The 21,826-nt window shown below is 41.5% G+C and overlaps 1 protein-coding gene across 18 annotated transcripts in view; it reads left to right on the forward strand.

Moving 5' to 3' along the window:
- The window catches only part of DMD (dystrophin), a 1,311,735-nt gene that overhangs the window by 696,177 nt on the left and 593,732 nt on the right, over nucleotides 1-21,826 (forward strand). For all 18 annotated transcript variants that reach the window (XM_077342956.1, XM_077342959.1, XM_077342965.1 and 15 more), the window contains 2 exons: nucleotides 4,195-4,389; nucleotides 20,572-20,744. In XM_077342956.1, the coding sequence (XP_077199071.1) occupies nucleotides 4,195-4,389; nucleotides 20,572-20,744 (368 nt within the window). The remainder of the gene's footprint in view (nucleotides 1-4,194; nucleotides 4,390-20,571; nucleotides 20,745-21,826) is intronic.

Here is a 21,826-nt window from a genome sequence, read left to right on the forward strand (position 1 = left end):
TATCCATCCACTATTACATTCCAGTCATGAGAATCATTCCACCAAGTTTCTGTGATGCCTACTAGATCATACCCTTCCATCAGCATGAGAAGTTCCAGCTCTTCCTTCTTATTGCCCATGCTTCGGGCATTAGTATAAAGGCATCTGAATCCTTTTACTTTTGGTTCGCTATGAGCTGGCCTTCCTGGTTGGGCTGCCCCCGATCGGTCTTACACTCCCTATGTTGAACATCTCCTTCCCCTTATGGCTTCAGTTTAAAGCTTTCCTGATGAATCTCCCCAGGTTCCGGAATGTCTACATTGCTACAGGAATACAAACCAACGTGCCCATGTATCAGTGAAAATAAAATGTACTGTTATGTTCTCTTCAGCTTGCACAGTAATGTTGGGAGTGGCCAGCAACCCTGTTGAAAAAACATTCCAATTTTTGTTTTCTGGTGGTAGGGCATGAACAGAAAGAGGGGAGGCTGTATTATGAAGCAGACATCTTCCTATTAGCACAACATCTATGTTCTGTATTCTTATTCTGTATTGTGAACACACAATCTTTTTGGCCAGTGTAAGTTTCAAGCCTATCAAAAATCTTCCCAAACATGAATCGAGACCATCATAAAAAAAAACAAAATTATTGTTGTGACCTGGAAAAAAAATTGTTGTTGCATGTTCCTGCAGCAATACAGAAGTTTAATTTTTTTAATGATTTGGGGCCTTGGATGGGGGGGGGGTGGATATTTGAGTCTCCAAAACCAACACTTTGAGGGGAGTGGTGGCTTACATTGATTGACAACTCAAGAAGTAGGGGAAAACCAGTGGGTTGTCTGTGCTTCTGGCTTCTCCACCACCTTGTCAGGAAGCAAAAAGCCATAACAATACAGTAGGATAAGGGAGTAGCAGTCTCCCATCAGGAAGCAGCCAAACACATGGTTTACCATTGTGAGTTTACAAACAGGAGATGGCACATTTTCTGCCTCTATGCAGAAACGGTCTCAGTTGTTTCCCCTATGTTAATAGTGAATAAAATTAAATTGTATAACAATACAGTTCAAGCAGTGTTACGTATACCTTCAAATTAATTAGTGATTGGAAGGGCAAAATTAGCTCATTATTCATTATGACTGCTATCCTATGTACTATTTATTTACCCCGGAATAAACATGCAGTGAATTGGGTCAGGATAGGAAAATCAGTCTCCAGCTGTTGAAAATGAGATTAAGATGACACATGAACATCCTTATCCTTAAGATTCCCCCAATTTTTACTTTCTGAGAAGTAATATACTGTGCATCTAGCCTATAGTCTAGCTTATAGTCAACAAATGACACATTTATAAATTACTTAATTTAGAATATCTCTGATTTCTACATAATTTGCAGGATAGATCTGACAATGCCTTGAATTGGAATTGCCTAATTTTAATTCATCCCTCACCATTCAATTATTTAAATCAACTCCATCAATTCAATAGTATATAATTTGAAGAAATTTCAATGCTTATCAGTCTCAAGTCTAGATTTTAACTTTCCTCTTGTCAATCAGTTCAAGGATAGTAGCACCCCAATAATTCTATACAAAACAATATTCTATTACTGTATTATTTAACTCAAATATATTTTTAGACATTAACTTATACACAATTTTTTGTTTTATATTTTTATCCAATTTCATCTATGTACCTGCACTGTATATAGAGAGACGCGAAACAAGATCACAGAAATCTCCTTTCCGTAGTTAAAATGAAAATATATAAATATGATATACATTGTTTAAAGGATGCTATACTTTATATCTATTTCTTCAGCAAAAGAATTATATCCTTCACAACCTTAAACACTGTTTTGTTTTAGTACTGGTTGCAATACAGTTTGGGGACTAAACTATTTGACAGCAACACTGCAAATAAAACTACATATAATGCACAGCTTGTGTCCAACCAAGTTTCAGATATTAAAATATACTTATCCATACAACTGCCAAGGTTAATTCGGTAGAGTTAGTTGTCTGTAAGAAGACAGCTATAAACTTATCAATTTAGGCAGATTGTGAGTGGGTGGGCAGGAAGAGATGTGCCAGTGTTTGTCTCTTGTGGCCCTTCCATGCATACCCAGGGAATTACTAATTGCCGCTGTGGGATGGTAGGTGAATTCCCTCCAGGCCAGGCTGGATACAGAGATTATTGGTGGTGATGGGGGATCATTTGTGCATGAAATTGGTCACTGTGGGTAGGCAGTTAGTTGTGAGTGCCTGCATTGTGCAGGAGGTTGACTAGATGACCCTGTAGATCCCCTTCCCCCATTCTACATATATCACTGGTGTAAAGAGTAATTTGCCTAAAAGATATCACTAAGTGCAGCACATAAAGAAGGAAGGTTTTCCCCTTCTAGAGTTTCTTTTATTTAAAATTGTGAACTACTGAACAACAACAAAAAAACTACTGGTTTGGTGATGGCATAATCGTTGTTTATGTTTGAAAAAATAGAACATAGTTATGAAACAAATGATAACCTTGATACAAATCAATATCTAAGAATCTCTCAATATCTACTCCATCTACCTTGGACAGAAATATTTTTCGTCACCAGGGCATTTTAACAATATTTCTCACTGGAAAAAGTGACACAAGTATCCTATATACATTTAAGCCACTACCAATTTTTGTTTCAATATTATCTCAGATGGGAATTAATAAAGGCCTACAACAAGCAATTGCTAGTTGTAGCATATTAATGAAGAACCTCCAGCTACTCAGCAAATCCTTTAAAATAAGCCATGTGCAAAAAATTAATAAGCAGCTCAACTGCTGCTGCACATACAAGTATACATGATTTCCAAGAGAAAATAAAAATTAATATGGTAGAAAACTGCACCCAAAGAGCTCGGTACTGGGTTTGGTACTTTTCAACATTTTTATCAATAAACTGGATGTGGGGGGATGAACTACTCATTAAATCTGCAGATTATACAAAATTGGGAGGAGTAGTCAACTGAAGATAGAGATAAAGTTCAATGAAATCTGAACATGCTGGAAAAGTGGGCATTGTGTGTGAACTAGATCTCAAAGCTAAATATGAGCAGACAGCGTGATGTGGCAGTAAAGAAGGCCAATGTAGTCTTGGGCTTTATCAACAGAAGCATTACATCAAAATTACAAGATGTCATAATCCTACTGTATACTGCATTGGTCAGACTATGCCTGGAGTACGGTGTGCAGTTCTGGAAGTCTCACTTCAAAAAGGACATGAAAAAAATTGAGAGAGTTCTGAGGAGAGTGACAAGGATGATCAAGCCCTATGAGGAACAGCTGAGGGAATTAATTAGGTCAGCAGTGGATTTAGGTACCTAAAGTGGTGAGCTTCCCCTCACTGGTGATCTTTAAACAATGGCTGGACCGATACTTATCATGGATGCTTTAAGCTGATTCTGCATTGAGCAGGGGATTGGACAAGATGAACTGGTTGGCCCCTTCCAACTCTACCATTCTATGATTCTATGAAAAGCACTCTAAACTACTAATGACTACAGGAAAGGAGTCGCCTATTAAAATCCATAGGAAATCCATAGATCTCATTGAACTTTATCTTTGGTTCACTACTCCTCCCAATTTAGTATAATTTTGTATAGATTCAATTAGTAAGCTGATGTTTGGCTTGTGGACAATGTTATAAAACACACTGTTAAGTCTATTAAAGGAAATGATCAAGGAGTATTGGCATTCTCACAGTTTAGGAATCCAAACTTGACTTGAGATAGTGGCCATGATCTCAATGTCTGTATTAAAAATATTCTCAATACTCTCCCTGATTACATATGCCAGTTTCCTTTCTAGATATTATGAATATTCTAGCTGTGATGTGGTACTTGGAACATTCCGCAGAAAGTCCAAATGCATACATGGGTTCTGAGATTATGGTCAACAATCTCTTCAATGTCTGATAGTTCATATAGCCATATAGATAGGCATTTAAACATTTAAAAATAAGCTACGTGTTAGAGAACTGTTGGGTAAAACAATGTGGCAAGAAAGTTTAGCAAACTACTGATTCCAATTACTGGAAAGCAATCATTATATTTAAACAATTTAAGGGAGATAGTCCATAGAAGTGATATGAAAGTGTTACTGAAGTCTTTCTTTGTTTTTGGTTTAAAAGCCATATGCATTCTGAAACTAAGGAAAAATTCTGTTGTATATTTATACCAGCAAACTGTTTATGAAGAGACAACTGTTGCACTGACGGAAAGTATGACTATGGAAACCTCTTATGTGCCTTCTGCGTATCTGGCAGAGATCCTTCGGCTTCTACAAGCTTTATCTAACATGGAAGACATCCTTAATTCTCCTAGTATGCAAGGGAGGGACTGTGAAGATCTTGGCAAACAAGAAGAGTGCCTCAAGGTAAGCAGAACTTTTGATCTTTGAAATCAATATAATCTTTTACAGATCAAGTACTGGAAAATCATTTTAGTGAATCAGTTTTGTTTCATTTATTATATTTATATTCCATTTTACAACCAACAGAGGTTCTCATCATCAAAATCTAATACAAATAACAAAGTTTAAAAATTAATTGGATTCTCATCTGAATTATATACAGACTAGGAATAAAGCCCATTGTAGTGAAAATACAATGGGCGCTAGGAGTGATGAGAAAGCCAGAGCGGTGGTAGAGTGGACGCATCTGTAGCAGTGGGATGTAAGAGGGAGAGGGAGGCAGAGGCGACAGTAGGTAAAGTAAGGGCAGCTTACCGGCCGGTGAGGGTCGAGGGCGGCCGGGGGGTCGTCAGTGGGCAGGTTGGGTTGGCGGCCATTTCGGATTGCGGGACGGGCCAGTGGTGGCTCGGCGGCGGCTTGGGGGTGTTTGCGGCGATGTTCGGGGGCTCTTGGCGGCTCAGCATCATCATCTCTGGGTGCTGGGGGGCAGGCTCATCGTGTTGGGGTGGAGAAGGCGGCGGGGCCGGTGGCGACGGGGAGGAGAAGGGGGCGGGCCCTGGTGGCAGCAGGCAGTGAGCGGGAGCATTCGGGTGGCTGGCGGAGCATCCTCAGGGGTGAAGTGAGAGTTGGGCGGTTGTTCCGGTGGGCCCCGGCGGCGGCGGCGACTGACGGGAAGGCTTCTCCCGGCCGTTGGAGGGGGCTCGCCACGTGTGCAAGGCGGCGCAGCCCTGGAGCGGCCGGGAGAAGGCGGCGGGGAGTTAGCGGCAGGCGTTTCCCGGCCGCTGGAGTGGCCTCGCCGCGTCTGCGACACGGCACAGCCACTCCAGCAGCCGGGAGAAGGCAGAGTTGGGCAGGTGTGGGGGTGGAAAGGAGCAGGGCTGCCGGGTCTTCGTCGCGGCGTCCCTGCTCCTTTCCCCGCATCGAGGCGGAGGCAATGGCGGCCAAGGAGGCAATGGGGAGGCGTGCTTTGCGCGCCTCCCCATTGCCTCCTTGGTCCAGGATTGACACTCGGAGGAGCAAATCAGTAGCCGATTCGCGGCTCCTGATTCGCTCCTCCGAGTTTTTATCCTGGACAGAGCCCGCCCTAACTCCTCCCCCCCAAGCCCTTACAGCTTTATTTAGTCCACGGTGCCTGTGGTGCCACGGGCAGTTTTAAGAGAGAGAGGAGACATGTCTGGCTGCTTTCTTACTTCCTGTTGATGGCTCATTGATGATAGTTTGAAATGCTAGAAAGGGAAGATGTCACTCAGCCGAAGAGGAATCCAAGCACAGTGGGAAAATAGTTGGCTCTTTCCTTCATGGATTAACTCGGATAGAACAGACTGCAGGCTTATTAGTAATTATTTAGAATTTAAGAATAAAAAAACAAAGGAGAAGCCAATCATTAATAAGTTGAACATATTGAATATGTTCAATAAGTTGAACATATTCAAAATGCAAAAAAACCCAAAACAGGATTGAATTCTGCCTCACATGGAAGGCTTTTTCTTTACAGAAACCTAGGTTGTCAAATAGAAGTGTTCTAGATCAGTGTTTTCCTTTATTTGTTGGAAATTTCTTATATCAGGTGGGATAATTCAGTTTCCCACCTCTGTCCTCAAACGCAGTGGTCCCCAACCTTTTTATCACCGGGGACCACTCAACGCCTTTTACTGAGGCCCGGTGGGGAGGGTAGTTACTCCTCTACTCTCAATCACTGCCCTAACGCTCTCTGATCGCTATGGTAATGTTTAAACATCCCTTCAAAATAAGATACAGACATGCCACAACAATGAACATAAGGAACATTTTATTTTCATGGAAATTTTAACTCATGACAATGACAAATCAATGGGAACCCTGAGCTTGTTTTTCTGCAACGAGATAGTCCCATCTGGGAGTGATGGGAGACAATGACACCCGAAGTGTGTTGTAAAGGGCTGGGGGGGATGAATTAAAGGGCCAGGGGGGGGGAGAAGGCATTCTTTGGGGCCCACCTCCAATTAGTCGAAGGACCACATGTGGTCCGCAGCCCACAGGTTGGGGATTGCTACTCAAACGGACACGGTTCAAAGTCAGCTGTACCCAGTTTTAATGTGCCATAATGGGAAGTACAATGGAACAGTAACTGTGTGTGATGGACAGTCAATAGTTAATGCAGTAAACTGGTCTGAGAATCTTGAGTGACAGAATTCAGTTGAGAGAGTCAGGAGTGACAGTTAAGAATTGACAGTTGACATGGAAGGAAGGCTAAGAGACTGGGAGAGGATTATAAATTAAGGATTATAAATTAAGGAAGTAGGATTATATGTTAAGGATTATAAATTAAGGAAGTAGGAAGCTTAGCCTATGCCTAACAAGTTTGAGGGAAATAGTTCCTAAAATGCAATGACTGGACACAGCAGCTTGAATAAACCCTTTATTTAAGCGAACTCTCCAACACTGCCATCCAGTAACGAACAACTAACAGAACTGGCAGCAACCCTTATATAGGCTGGGTTCCCTTCTAAACTACCTTCACTTGGGGAAACAAAATCAATACTACTTAACAGGAAAATGAAACTCATAAACTATTAACCTTTCCAAATACACTAGACTCCTGCATCCTGTTCAACATCAAGCAACACACTGTGTTGAGGGCCTAGGCCCCCACCAAAAACTCTGGAGAATTGGCAAATCAGCACTTCATAAGACCACAAGCTCACCTGGTTTATGCCAGTGAGAGCAATGCCAAGGGGGCCAAACCAGTTGAGCCCTAGCAGACATGTATGGCGCCCTGGTACTGCAATTAGTGCAAGGGTCCATTTGAAGTCTGAGAACTGCACTGAGAAGTTCCCAAGGCCCAGCATCAGCAACCAATGTCTCTGGAAGTCAGTCAGATGGCCTGGGAAAAATTCAAGTGATGGCCCCACTGCATGCTGGACCTGGCAGTAGACAGCTTCAAAAATGATTGAAAATGCAGGGCTGGAGTTGACCTCCATCTGACAGTTGATGCTGTGGATCTGGACCTGAATTATGATTTCATTCTTCGATTTTGCCCACATGTTCGGAACCATGAGGATATCGCCTTTTCTAGAGTCGACTATGTCAGCAGCCAGCTCATGAATGCCTTGGGAGTCCAGGTGACAATCTCCTGGCTTCACATGCCCCAGCCAGGAACATTTAGTGTGACACACAAGCACATGTGGCACAGGCTTGCCACTGAACATCGGGGAAACAGCAGGAGGCCCTCTTGTGCTGGCCTCCGCAATTTGCACATGGCAATCTCACGTCAGTATGCTCTCATCCGCTGGTAGTCTTGCAAGATAGTTTGCCAGGTATGCATATTCTGTGCACTGTGTCACTCTGCAATGACTGGCTATCGGTCGTTGGGCCATATAGAATTCACAAGAGGCAGACCACTTTTGTACTGGATTTGGCAACTTCTACAGCAAGATGACACCCAGAGCCACCTCAAAAGTAAGGTCATGCCTTACAGTTTACACTGAGTGGCTGAATTGCAAACCAGTCTGTCTCGTGGCATGTATTCCAAGTTAGGGAATTTGCACTGTTGTGCCAACTGACAAAGCTCCACCATGAAATATCACTTTCCCCTGGCCTTTGGTTGTGCATGTAGAAGGCATGCCTGCGGACCACTTCTGAGGGTCTGGGCATGAGTTAGATCAGTCAATATGACCACAGTTGGAATGCTATCCAGCTGTACAGGGTTGATCAAGGCCTTTGCCACTGCAAAAATCCTGGTTCTTCTTACACTGAGGAAAATTGCTTTCTTCTATGCTGGGTCAGCAGTGTCATTTGTGATTGCATACAATTTGAAGCATGTTGCATAGTTTTCCCACTTGCTGGAATCTGCAGGGTCAAACTCCCTTGAATCAACACCCCACCTGTGTTGCCAATGCAATGACTGGACATGGCAGCTGATGGTTGAATAACTCCTTTATTTAAGCCAACTCTCCAACGCAAAAATCCAGTAATCACAGCCATGTCCTTACCACTAGACTGCAGGTTACTGAAGCAGAGGGAGGGCCACCCAAGGAGGGAACATGGGGAAGCCAGGTGGCATGGGTGCAGCTCACCCAGAGCATTGCCCCACATGCTACATGGGGGTGGGGTTATCTGTTTAGGAGCACTGGTGGGAGTGGGGCCTAGTACGGCCTCATTCTGTGGCAGTTTTGGTTCAAGGAGATTTCTTTTTGAGCAGTCCACATCTGCAAACCAGACTTTTCTACAATGGGGAGGGGGCCTCCATATGAGACTTCATAGATGCCGAACCACAGTGCCTCGCCAGCTGGGGAAGTAAGCTCATATCGCCGGGCAACTGGGTGGATCCAAACAGAGGCTCACACCTATTGGATCTCCCAATATAAGGTTGCCTTCCCCCTATTCTGGTCCCCGTGGCTATTGGGGTGCTGAGTGCTCAGCAAATCTGGCTGCACCACTGGGGTCTGGCCTTCCTCATGGTCTGCTGATCAGGAGGCAGCATGGGTTCCTCCCAGGGCTGCACTGATGCTGCAGCTGGTCTGTTAATAAAGTTGTGGCCAATTCCATACCAAACAAGATTTCATCTGTGCGTCATACTTGCCTACCTCTTAACTACTCTCCTGTTAGGCAACCAACAACTAACAGAACTGGCAGCAATCCTTATATAGGCTGGGTTCCCTCCCAAATTACCCGCACTTGGGGAAATGAAACTGATACTACTTAAGTGGGAAATGAAACTCATAGACTATTTACCTTTCCAAATGCACTACGTAAAATAAAGGAGTGATCCCTAGCCTGTAGATAAGAAAGGAAATTGGAAATTGTTTGAATGTTTCTGTGTCTGTGATATGAAGAAGCTTATACATGTGTATTTAAGCAGAGATTGCCAAGAAATTGCTATCCTCAAGCTTAAAGACCTATCTGAATAACTGAAACAGTAACTGTTGGTGACAAATTATCTGGTGTTTTTTTGTATACAAAGTTACCTCAATCATATTGTCTCTCAAGTCCTACACCTGATTCCAACCTGGCCATTTTCCCTCAAGGTTAAATGAAACACTTTGTTATATGTGAAGTTTTATCAAACTCCCCTGTGCCATTATCAAACTGGAACAAAAAGGAGAGTTTTAGTCTCTCCTCACAGTTTCCTAGGCCAGGTCAGCATCTAAACCAGTTTGGTGTAGTGGTTAGAAGTGCGGACTTCTAATCTGGCAAACTGGGTTTGATTCTGCACTCCCCCACATGCAGGGTGACCTTGGCCTCGCCGTGGCATTGATAAAGCTGTTCTGACCGAGCAGTGATGTCAGGGCTCTCTCAGCCTCACCCACCTCACAGGGTGTGTGTTGTGGGGAGAAGAAAGGGAAGGTGACTGTAAGCTGCTTTGAGCCTCATTCGGGTAGAGAAAAGCAGCATATAAGAACCAACTATTATTATTATTATTATTATTATTATTATTATTATTATTATTCACCACCCTGAGCCACAAGGGAGGGTGGTATATAAATGAATGAATGAATGAATGAATGAATGAATGAATGAATGAATGAATGAATGAATGAATGAATGAATGACAATATGCCTACAAATAATTGGGTAGGGCAACCAGAGAAAAACAAAGAAGAAGAAGATGGGAAAGCCTGCTTTATCAAAAAGAACATAAAGGGAAATCCTGTGGGGTTGGGCAAAATCATGAAAACTATTTGCTACTATTTTAATAGCAGCCCATGGCTATGAATTAAAAATCATGTGACATTAAAGAGTTTCAAAACATGCTATGGTACAACTCCTTACAGAACTATTACTAAAGGTCTCTAGGCAGATTTATAGATGTGTCTTATATTGTTGTTCACCATCCCAAGTGCCTGATAGTTGGAATGATAATGTATTTTTTAAAATGATAAATATATTTCTTACATGTATTCCTGAACTATATAATCATGAGGATGCTGTTCTCATTCTTCTATGGGAGCAATTATTCTCACTCTGACTTCATGACTTGTTTATACAAAAATGTTGGATATCATCTAAATTATTGCTAGTAAGAAAACACTTATGTTTTCTTTATGTATTTTCCTTGTTAGCAATATTGTACAGAGGATCAGTGACCCAGAAACGAGTAATAGCTGATAAGTGCATCCCTATTAGTAATCTTTAACATCACATATTTGTGTATCCTAGTTTGATTTATGTCCTAATAATGTTATGATTAAAACCTTTTTCATCCACATGTATTTGATATTATTGTAGCTGACACTAACTTTAATGATATTGATTATCTTGGTTACAAGTAACTGTTACCATAGGTTTAATTTAACCAAACTATTAAAATGTCAAGAGATGTGGTTGTAAGTACAGTTCCATCTTCCTCCCAAATAAATCTCTCACAGCAGCAAATAGATCTTGCAAATTCATATACTTTGGGAAGGCATATAGTTTTGATCTGAGCTTTGTAATGAATGAATATTTATTTTCTGGTAAAAGCATTCATCATTGTCATTATCCTGCAGTAAAAATAGAAACATAGTACATAAATTGCATAGCTGCCAGTTGGAACAGGTTTAAAATTAAATTGTGGTTGATTTTTATCCCTAGAAAATTTGCATGAATCAAATTACAAGACAGTAGTAGACAGCAGTTTTAATATGTGGTTTGTTAAATCTTCTGCATCCTCTTAAAGTTATACTTTTAAAGAAGAAAATATGTGACTAAGACAACATGTTCAGTGGAAACTGTTCAAATTAACATATTATTAAAACTAAATAATGAATGTTTGTTAAAATTGGTAAAATATAACAAAATCAGTATTGTAAAAAAATAGCTGTTCAATGTATCTGACAGTTATATCCCACTGATTGTTGTGGGATATAACTGTCTGAGAACACATACACACTGAGAACACATACACACATATTCCCTTTTCCACTGCCAAGATAGGAAGTAGCTCCTATCCCTGAGGGATAATATTTTAGGAAAGGATTTTAATTTGATTTAATAATTTAATTTTTTAAATAGCATAAATTTGTTATTTAGTTCATTCCTATGCTATAAACTGGCATAAGCCCCTAGATGGGCAATATAATTTTTTTATAAATTAATTAAATAAATTAAATTAGTGGTAGTGAATGGAATAAAGTGCTGGAGTGTAGTGTATGATGGGAAACCAGCTGTATTAGATGTACATTTTATATGAATTCAACATGAATGCGTATGGAAGCCAGGTTCTCTGAAGGATTTATAGGTCTCAACCATAGGCTCAGTGGAACGACTGTGTCTTACAGGCCCTGTGGGACCGTTTTAGATCCTGAAGGGCCCAGATCTCATTTGGAATTGTGTTTCACCAGGCTGGACCCCGGACCAAGAAGGCTGCAAGACTGCTTTAAAAAAATTGTAATATGATAACATTTTTATTTTCAAAGCAATCTTGCAGTCTTACACAATAGTGTTATGATGTTATAACATCATAACAGGTTTTTATTTAATTACATTTGAGATACTTTGGGAGGAAGGTGGGAAGTGATTAAAGGTGCCAAATGGTGGAATACAGAGTACAAAGAAAACAAAGGTGCAAAAAAGGGCAGAATTTTCAGAATGGAGAGAGGGTACGGAGGATGGTGATGATGAAATGGGCATTCCCTAACAATTCAAAATTGCAGTCATGGGGATAACCTAATTGCATACATTTCTTCATTTGCCAGCCCCAAATTAGATCCCATTAGTCCCAACTTTAAGAAATGAAAACGAGTTTTCTGGGGATCCCTTTGCTGTGGGGCAAGTGAGGGGGCAATTCAGGTCTGTGCCTGAAGATGCGAATTTCAGTGTGGAAACGGAAAACAGTGTGGAGAAACTTAAAAATACAAATTTGAACAATAGCTCTAGTGTGGAAACAGTTCCAGAGAGGAGGAAGGAGAAGAGGGAAAGGATCAATCAGTAACTCTCTCAAACTGAGACATTTTGTGACTACCAAGGCCTTAATGAACTGATATAATGTTTTTTTAAAGCCTCCATTTGCTCCTCCATTGAGAAAAAAAATAGAAGGAACAAGATGTGATTTTGTTTTGTTTTGTACATGGCCTTTTCTCTGTGGAGTCTGGGCATTTAATACAACATACACCCTTGAAATAATAATAAGGCATTTTTAAGAGGGGCAAGACATAAGGGAAATCGTGAATTCACAACAATGTTTGTTAATTCAGCTAATCCAAACCAAAAAAAAAATCTAAAATGTATTTTATTGATATTTTCAGATATTCTGTGAGCCAGATATAGAGCAGGCTGAATTTTGACTATCTGAAATGGCCAAGCCCATCATATTACAAAAGTATTTGGGATTTTTCATGAGTGATAGATAGCCAAAGTTAAAAATCATTTAAAGGGATTGCAGTTCCTTTAAATTCCTTCCAGGTGAACTCTCAACTTAGAGAAGTCATTTAAAATGAGTCTTTTAAATACCTTTGGAGGTTATCCCAAGCCAAATTTTCAGCTTGTGGAAGGCATGTAAAGGGACTGCAATCCCTTTAAACATCTTCCTCTCTCCATTGGAATTCATGGAGGACAGTAGTACCTTCTTTGGGGGCCCATAGAGTTGGAACAGCCCCCCAGATACCCGTGGATTAATTCTCCATTGTACTCTGGAGAACTTTGACTGTAATGGCCTCCACAGAGTATAATGGAGCAAATAAATGGGGGGCCAGGGATTCCTGAATATTTAGTAAATTGTGGAATATTTGGAAATACCAATTGGGGGGGTCAATATACTTAAATGTGAAAAATACTATTTTTGTTTTTGCACACTCCTAATGATAACATACAAAATCTTAAGCGTCAACATAAAATTCCTTGCTATGGCGGGAAGACTCTATTTTATACATGCACTTGTTTATTCCAGACAAAAAGTGTTTAAACATGTTTCTATCATCAGTGTATGGCTGCAGACATGTACACTTGGTGATAAACTTCTATAAGTCTCATTGACCAATTGTGCATGGGGTTGAAAGTCCAGACTGGCAGCAATAGGGCAGCAGGGCCAATCCGCAATTATGCATGATGTTGCTGCTATCCCAGCTGCCTCCCAGCCTTGGCCCAACTCGGGGCCTTGGATGGCCCATGGTAAAGGAATGCTGATACTTCCACATTCCCTGTGTTGCTGTGATTCACCACCTGTGGCCCTGCCAGGCCAGCCCCATGCCTCCCCCAACCCACAGAGTCCATGCGGGGACACCAACCACCCTGGACAGCTCCATGGCACCTCAGAGTCAAACAAGGTGGTTTCCCACCCCCGCAATGATGGGTTTGCAGCACACTGCTCCCCTGCCATTGTGTGGTGGGGTCCCCATGCTCCCTGGTCTCCCCTGCTGTCCCTACGCATCATGATGAGTTCTTCCAGCCCTGGCATTGCACATGTGCATGCACAACATCGGGGAAGTCTGTGTACACCAGGAGCTTCCATCCCTCGTGCATTTGTTGTTGTTGTTACGTGCGAAGTCGTGTCCGACCCATCGCAACCCCATGGACAATGATCCTCCAGGCCTTCCTGTCCTCTACCATTCCCCGGAGTCCATTTAAGTTTGCACCGACTGCTTCAGTGACTCCATCCAGCCACCTCATTTTCTGTCGTCCCCTTCTTCTTTTGCCCTCGATCGCTCCCAGCATTAGGCTCTTCTCCAGGGAGTCCTTCCTTCTCATGAGGTGGCCAAAGTATTTGAGTTTCATCTTCAGGATCTGGCCTTCTAAAGAGCAGTCAGGGTTGATCTCCTCTAGGACTGACCGGTTTGTTCGCCTTGCAGTCCAAGGTACTCACAAGAGTCTTCTCCAGCACCAGAGTTCAAAAGCCTCAATTCATTGACGCTCGGCCTTCCTTATGGTCCAACTCTCGCAGCCATACATTGCAACTGGGAATACCATAGCCTTGACTACATGCACTTTTGTTGGCAGAGTGATGTCTCTGCTTTTTAGGATGCTGTCTAGATTTGCCATAGCTTTCCTCCCCAGGAGGAAGCGTCTTTTAATTTCTTTGCTGCAGTCCCCATCTGCAGTGATCTTGGAGCCCAGGAAAATAAAATCTGTCACTATCTCCATTTCTTCCCTCGTGCATACTCAAGGAGTAATGGGGTATGCTACCCCGCCACAAGGAACTGGCAATGGCTCAGCGTAGCCGCTGCCATGCATAATCAGTCACAGAGGATTCTTCAAAGAAAACTGATAACTGCATTGGGGTAGAACAGGACCAGGAAGTTGTGGCAAATTTTCCCCCCATCACAACAATGCATTTGCTTATTCGGTGGTATCAAAGAATACTGTTGAGAAACCAAAACTGCTGTTTTGTCACAATGTAAATCAGAGTACAGAATTCTTCAGGAAAGGGTTAGAAAGATGGAAACACCTCCTTGAGAAGTCTATAGACCTAGACAGAGAATACCTCAAAGAACAATAGTTTCACATTTTGATATTTTTATTTAATAAAGGTTTCAATGTAGCAATGCTTTTTGACTTATCAGCTCGGCAAGTGAAAAATAGTCTTTTCTGAAATAAGTCCATTATAAAGAAATAATTAGGTTATTATGCTTTAATTTTCAGCTGTGCTTTTTGTCTCCTTATCCACAAAGATGATATAGGTAAATAAAGTAGTTCTGTTTAAGAATTGTCACCATTTCTATTATGTTAGATGTTCATTAATCAGTACAAATCTTTCATCTCTCAGCAAGAATCCATTCATAATCCTCTTTAAATGTGCTGGATTTTTATGAAAGTTGTAGCAAATATTATGATTCATAGTCTAGTACATATTTAAGACTGCGATTAAGCAGTGGATCTTGCTCTGCCATTCATGAATAGCACAAGCTGTGTGCCTGCCATTTAGGATATCAATATAAAAACTGAGATATGATTACAGATTTGGTATTCATGCCAGGACAATGCTTCATCCTGTACATATTTTGTTCTCTAAAAATCTATTTGCATTTTTGTAAATGCAATGCACATCTGGATTCTATCAAATAAGCATAGGAAAGAACAGAGAAGCTCACTTTCACAAATGAGGGATAAATGGTAAAGTTTAAAATAGGGTCCCCCCCTCCCTTAACTAAGCAAAACCCAATTAACTGCAATCTGTACAACCTATGAAAGAAGACATTTTTTTAAGCTTGATTTGTCAGGGGGGAAATTGACAACTGTGTGGCACCAAAATGCCTAGGAATTGAATTAGAGCATGTTGTCCTTAGCTGTCAGAGCAAAAGAAATTCTATATAACAAAAATAAATTAACTGAAAATTTTAATTCTTTAATTTCCCTCTTCAAGAGCATTGAACTAAAATGGATCCAGTCTCCAAAGACTGCTATCACTTCTGCAAATTGGCTTTCCTTTTCTTCATAGATGCAAAAGCAGAATGCACATTTGTTAGGCAGGCTGCAAAATCCTTGGTAGCATAGAACACTATATTGCATTTAACCACACAAAATATTATTCCTTTGTATGTAGGAAATGAAGGCAATAGGAAGAAATCATGCATCCACATGTTTGCACACACAAAGAAACAGAACTGTGTATCCACGTACAGTATATACTGCTCATAGGATCAGACAAAATTTGAGGCAACTTAATAGTTACACATTTTCAATGATGTGTATGGGCTGTTAACAGCAAATGCATTTGAATTAGTTTAAAGAGCACAGTAGCTATTAAAATGCTATTTCAGCCAAATCCTTGACATAAAACAACCAACACTAAAGCAAACACAACTTTGATCCATTCCATGTCATTAAACTTAATTAGATGTGGTTTGGGTTATGCTCATTACTAGCTACCAATGTGTAGGACTGATCAATGCCTTATAGAGAAAACTACCAAATGTTCAGTAGAAAAGTATAATTTTAATAAATGTATTTTAAGTTTTATTTTTTTCATCAGACAACTCTCCAGGAAGTCTTTCTTAGGCATGCTATAGCTGCAGAATGTTAAAACTATAATCCAGCACTTAAGTGGGTTGTTTAAAGTTCACTGGGATTTCGACTGCATGTCTGGAGGATGCCCACACAGATTTTTTGGCAATAATTAGTCCACAGCTTTATTGGATAACACATGCCCCTAGCATGTGAGAGCCCTGTCGGATCTCTCACAGTTCTGTAGGGCCTGTAAGACAGAGCTCTTCCACCAGGCATTTTGTTGAGGCTGGGTGGCAGAACATCAATTGGGCTCCCTCCTCAAACCACCCCACCTTTCTGAGAGGTAGCATTTCCAGCCATTGCATAGTATTGGGGGGTTGGTTGAGGTTGGTTTTTTTTTTGGGGGGGGGGTTAATTGTATTTTATTGTTCTGAACCACCCCAAGTTGGCTGGCCAGGAGGGGTGGTATATGTCCAATAACAGACAGACAGACAGACAGACAGACAGACAGACAGACAGACAGACAGACAGACAGACAGACAGACGTGTTGGTGCAGCATGTACAGATCCTGACATGTGGCCAGAAGACCCGAAGGAAACTCTTGTCTAGCAGGCCCACCTGGAGCAAACAAGCTACTCCATCCTTGCTTGAAATCTAGTTCCACCTGCCTCCTAGAACCAGCTGGACGTCCCCACCTGGGGGCACTGCCATGGCTTGTCATCCACACAGCCTTGTATGGAGGCTCCTGATACAGGGAAGTCTGGAATGCAGGCTTTGTCTCCCCCCCCCCAAAAAAAAGAATGTGCAACAATCACCAGCTATAGCAATCATAAGGGAAAGACAATCCACACACAGAAATCACAACAACAGTGTACCGCAGCATTGGTATCAATGCTTATTACATGTCAAACTTATTACATGTCATTACTCCAAAAGACTGAAGAAAGGCCAGCCATTACAACCAAGGATCAGTGTGAAAAGCTCCACATGTGGCACTAAGAGGAAAGAGGCCAGGCGCAGCCCAGTATATGGACTTGTTAGCCCATGGTCATATCAAGCCCCACCCCTGAGCAGCATGCAGGCCATTCCCAACTATCTGTGCATGTTGGGCATGCCAGTCTCCTGGCCTGCCACTCTTACCCCAGCCCTGAGGCCTTGCAACTTTGCGGAGTGTCAGAAACATTTGTCAGCAGTTTACGGGATGGCAACAGCATTGTTTGTGTGACTGTCACTGAGAGCCAAACCAGGCCAAACTTTGATACATTTTTAGAGGCACAAGCCTCTAAATGGCAACTTTCTTCCACCCAGAACTGCAAGCTCAACAGGCTGCCCCAGTGGAGCAGGCCATGCTCAGTATCCATCTACCCTCTTAAGGAGGCCCCCATGCCAGGTGAGTCTGGTACACAGACTGTCCCCCCAAACAGCTCCACCCATGCCCAAGCTAATAGCTGTGAAAGGGCAGAGATATACCAGCAATTAAAGAAACCTCAGGCAACGCCCTAATGTGGGCCCACCCAGCTGAAGGGTCCAAAAACTGGGAGGGTGGGAGGGGAGTAATGCCACTGGCTGCCAGGAACAGGGGCCGAACACAAGTACAGCTCTTTAAATAGAGGACCTGTTTTGGCCCTCTTTGCCCCCTCCCGGCACAGCATGGGGCTGGCCATGCAGGACATCTGCTGGACCTTCCTGCAGCCAACTCGCCTCATCCCATTCTGGTCCTGCCCCCCCTCCCACAGCTGCAATGTTGCAGGCAGTGGTGAGTGGCAAGGCCACCTTTCTAATTATTGCCACCACATTTTAAAGCTATAAGAAAAATATTATAGCACATACTAGCTTCAAAGCCCATTTTAAAAAAATGCCTTCGTGTCCCAGGCCCATCGTTGGCTTCAGCACCTGGAGAGCTGCCCCAGCAGAGAGCAGCCCCTTGGCGAGAGGAGCAGCGGAGAGGCCCCTCCCCACTGGGCCCGGGTGGGAGCTGTCCGGGGTGAGCCAATCAAGGTGCGCACAGCTTTGCTGGCTGCACCCTGATTGGCCCTATTCCATCTTGGACAGACAGACTCACTCCACCCCATGGTCAGTTTCAGAAATATAAAGAGGAACCATGGATAAGGATATGCATATGGGGATAACTCTAGTTGTTATAACCACAAAAAGCTTATCTCTATCTCTCAGCTAAATAAATTTTGGACTTCTACTGAGAATTAACAAAAGGAAATTATAATGAAGGTCTGCTGAAAATACTAGTGTAACAATGAAATTTCTAGCTGCAGTGGCAACCTAGTACCTGGGATTTGTCAAGCTCTGAACTTGATGTTACTTTTTCACAAATTCATCACAGGGACTTGCAGCCATATTGCAGCATGTGCATAAGAATAACCTATAAACCCAATTCTGAATGAGATGGCAATACTGTGAGGAGCAGGTCTTGTTTTCTTCCTCCCAGGCATTTTCAGCAGCTGAAATTATTTGGGGATTGCAGGAGCAGGTGTTAGTTGCCCCATCAGGAAGTTGGAAATGGAAGTATTGCACATGTAGCCTCCTGACAGGGTGAATAATGCCTGCCTCCCTAGTGGCCTGGGCTAAAACAGTATTAGATAAGAACAGCAGGAGCCCCCATCTTTCTCTGTATTACAATTGGTATAGTCTGTGATGTTTACACTTGAGCTGGTATGGGAACTTGCTGGTATATTAATTTATTTACAAATTTATATTCTACTGTTCTGCCCTTACATGAGCCAGCAAGGCTGTAAGGATGGGTACAAGTATCTGTGGCAATTGTACAAAAACCCATAATGTCCATTTTAGCTCACATTTGGAAAAAAATCTTCAAGACCTTTTTTTAGAACTTAACTGAAGCGGCTGCTTCTTTCTAATCCATATAATATGAATAGTTGAAGGTTCACCAGTCCTTATTTTTAGAAAAGCTGTACTACAGAAAAATACATGGTAGTGACAATCAGTGATGTTGTGGTTAAGGGTGTTGGACTATTATCTGGGAGACCCAGGTTGGAATGCCATGGAAGCTCACTGGGTGACTCTCTCAGCTAATCAGTTCCGAGGTTGTGGTGAGGACAGCATGGAGGAAATAATGATGTAAGCCACTTTGAGTCCCCACTGGGGAGAAAGTCACATTAAATAAATGTGTTGTTTTCACACTCAGGTGTCATCATTATGTTTTACATTTTTTTAAAGCAAAATAGATATCAGCCACACTAGTTGGAGGAGGTGTATCCTTGACTGAAGCTGGTCAAACACAACACAATGGCTGTTTCCATTCCTTCTAGTTGTTTCAGTGGCGTTGGCCTTATAGACTTTTGAAGAATACAATTTAACCAAGCTATAATCACAAATACCAAAATGGCACATACTGTTCAGGTACATTCCCTAAGTATATCTTGGCTTTCAACATTATTTATTGCTTATATGGCCGTAGTGTTGCTGTACAGGCTTCACTCAGCAGGCTCAGAGATAATCTGCCTGTGATCACATTGCAGGGCCTGGACAGGAAATGTTAAATGTTCTGCCTGTTCAGAATTTATAATCTTAAACTCTGGGCCAGAGGAATGGGGGTAGATAGTTAATCTAACCAGCTTCTGCCCATTGACTGACAAGAGCACAGCAGTCTTCAATACATGGTGCTTATAGCAAGCTTTGATCACTTTGAGGCTGTGCTTATGAGATTTCAGAATTATCCCAAAACTTTCATGTTTCACTGATTTTCAGATATAGCTTCTAAATAATGTACATAAGTATGTTAAAGAAATAGCAATGCAAATTATGTGCTTCTGGTTTTATTTTTTAAAAACTGTGGCATCAGACAAGGTGACTATCAACTTGGGGGAAGGAAATCTGATTGGGTTGCTAAAGCTTAATGCCTCATTTCAAGCCTTCAGTTCTTCTAGCAGTCCTTTAGTCTTAACGAGTCAGGATTCAGTTTGGTATTTTAGATCCATAATTGACTCTGTTCACAGAAGTGCAAGGAAGATCATCACAAAATTATAAGCTGTTCAAGCAACTTCAGGAAACTTTTAAAATTCCATTCAAAATGTTAAATGTCATTTGTACTACGGTCAACAACAACAAATTTCCTGCATATCAAAAATCTGTTGCTGTCTAAGACCCATCCAGAATCCATCCCTTTTGATATCACTAACCTAGGCTTTTTTTTTTTTGACATATGATATTATTCAGGATTTAAACACAATTGCTGACAGTATTCTGTTTCTATTAGAATTTTTGTCATTTACTTCCTCTTTTCAATATTCTGTTCCTATCTTTCATTTTTGATATTTAATGTGGATTTTCAGAAAATCAAAGATAGCCTTGGGAGACACTCAGGTCAGATTGAAGTTGTTCGCTGTAAGAAGACAGCAGTTATGAAAAGTGCCACACCTGCAGAAGCTGCAAGGATACAGGAAAAACTTACACAGCTTTCCTATCAGTGGGAAAAAGTTAACCAGATGTATCGAGAACTACAAGCGTAAGTAGCTTTTTTACATTGGTTTGTTATCTACGACAAGCTTTGTTAACATGTGGCTTATGATATATGACTGCACCTTCGGGTGTTCTCAGTGCAAAATATTTTGTTGATTCCAGACTGAATCTGTCTTAATATCTAGATCATGGAGGTATTTCTAAGTGAATGAGTTAATAGATTCATTTAATCAATTGACTAAAAATATTCTACTGTATCTGACACATGTGTTGCTTTAACTAATTATAGTTTAAAAAAAACTTTTTAGAAAGTTCTGGGTATTGTTTTCTGGCTATCAAAGATTAGTCTTACATTAAAAAGTAGGACTGAGAGAAAACATACCTTTACAAGTAGTTCAGGCCCAGTCCTTTACTGATATCCCTTGCTGGTTGCTATAATATCAGAAACCACTGATATGATTGTTTAATTTAAGATTGTGAATTTGAAAGAAAGGCAAACTATGTAAAGATTGTTGCATCCATACAGGAAAAAGGAGAGGTGTGAAATGCAACCGGCAACTTAATTCAGATTAACCATTATTACAGGTAGCTTGGCAGCAAATTGGATGGGGCTTGAGAAGGGTAAGGCATTATACAATGCTCTTCCCATTTCCTATTCTTGCTTGCATTAAGAAAAAAGTACCGTCATCCAGACATAAGCATCCCCATTCTATAAAATTAGTACAGATCCCTAAGCCACTCTTGGTTCTGGACAAAAGTTCCTCACAAGCCCCATCAGCCAGCAACTAGCAAAAATGCACTGTACACTGAACCTATACAACAAATTCCATATAAAATTCACATAACACACTCCCCCCCCCCCCCCACATTATATAGGCTTTTTAGATATGTGGGAAATTGTAATGAGCCTGCAAGTCTAAGACACTGTTTAAACTATGAGAACTGTCCTGGTGTTCTTCTGTCCCAGCTTTGATGCTGGTTTGCTCTGCTGCCACGTCCAGTGTCCTATATGCAGCTAGTTAAGGTGAGAAACCGATCATTCCTGTTGATTGGCAAGAGACGCCCTAGTCCAGTTCTGGCTAAGAAGGCTTCCATACCTGAATCAGTGTCCTTACTATTGTCATATAG

This window comes from Paroedura picta, chromosome 6 (assembly GCF_049243985.1).
Source record: "Paroedura picta isolate Pp20150507F chromosome 6, Ppicta_v3.0, whole genome shotgun sequence".
NCBI lineage: Eukaryota > Metazoa > Chordata > Lepidosauria > Squamata > Gekkonidae > Paroedura > Paroedura picta.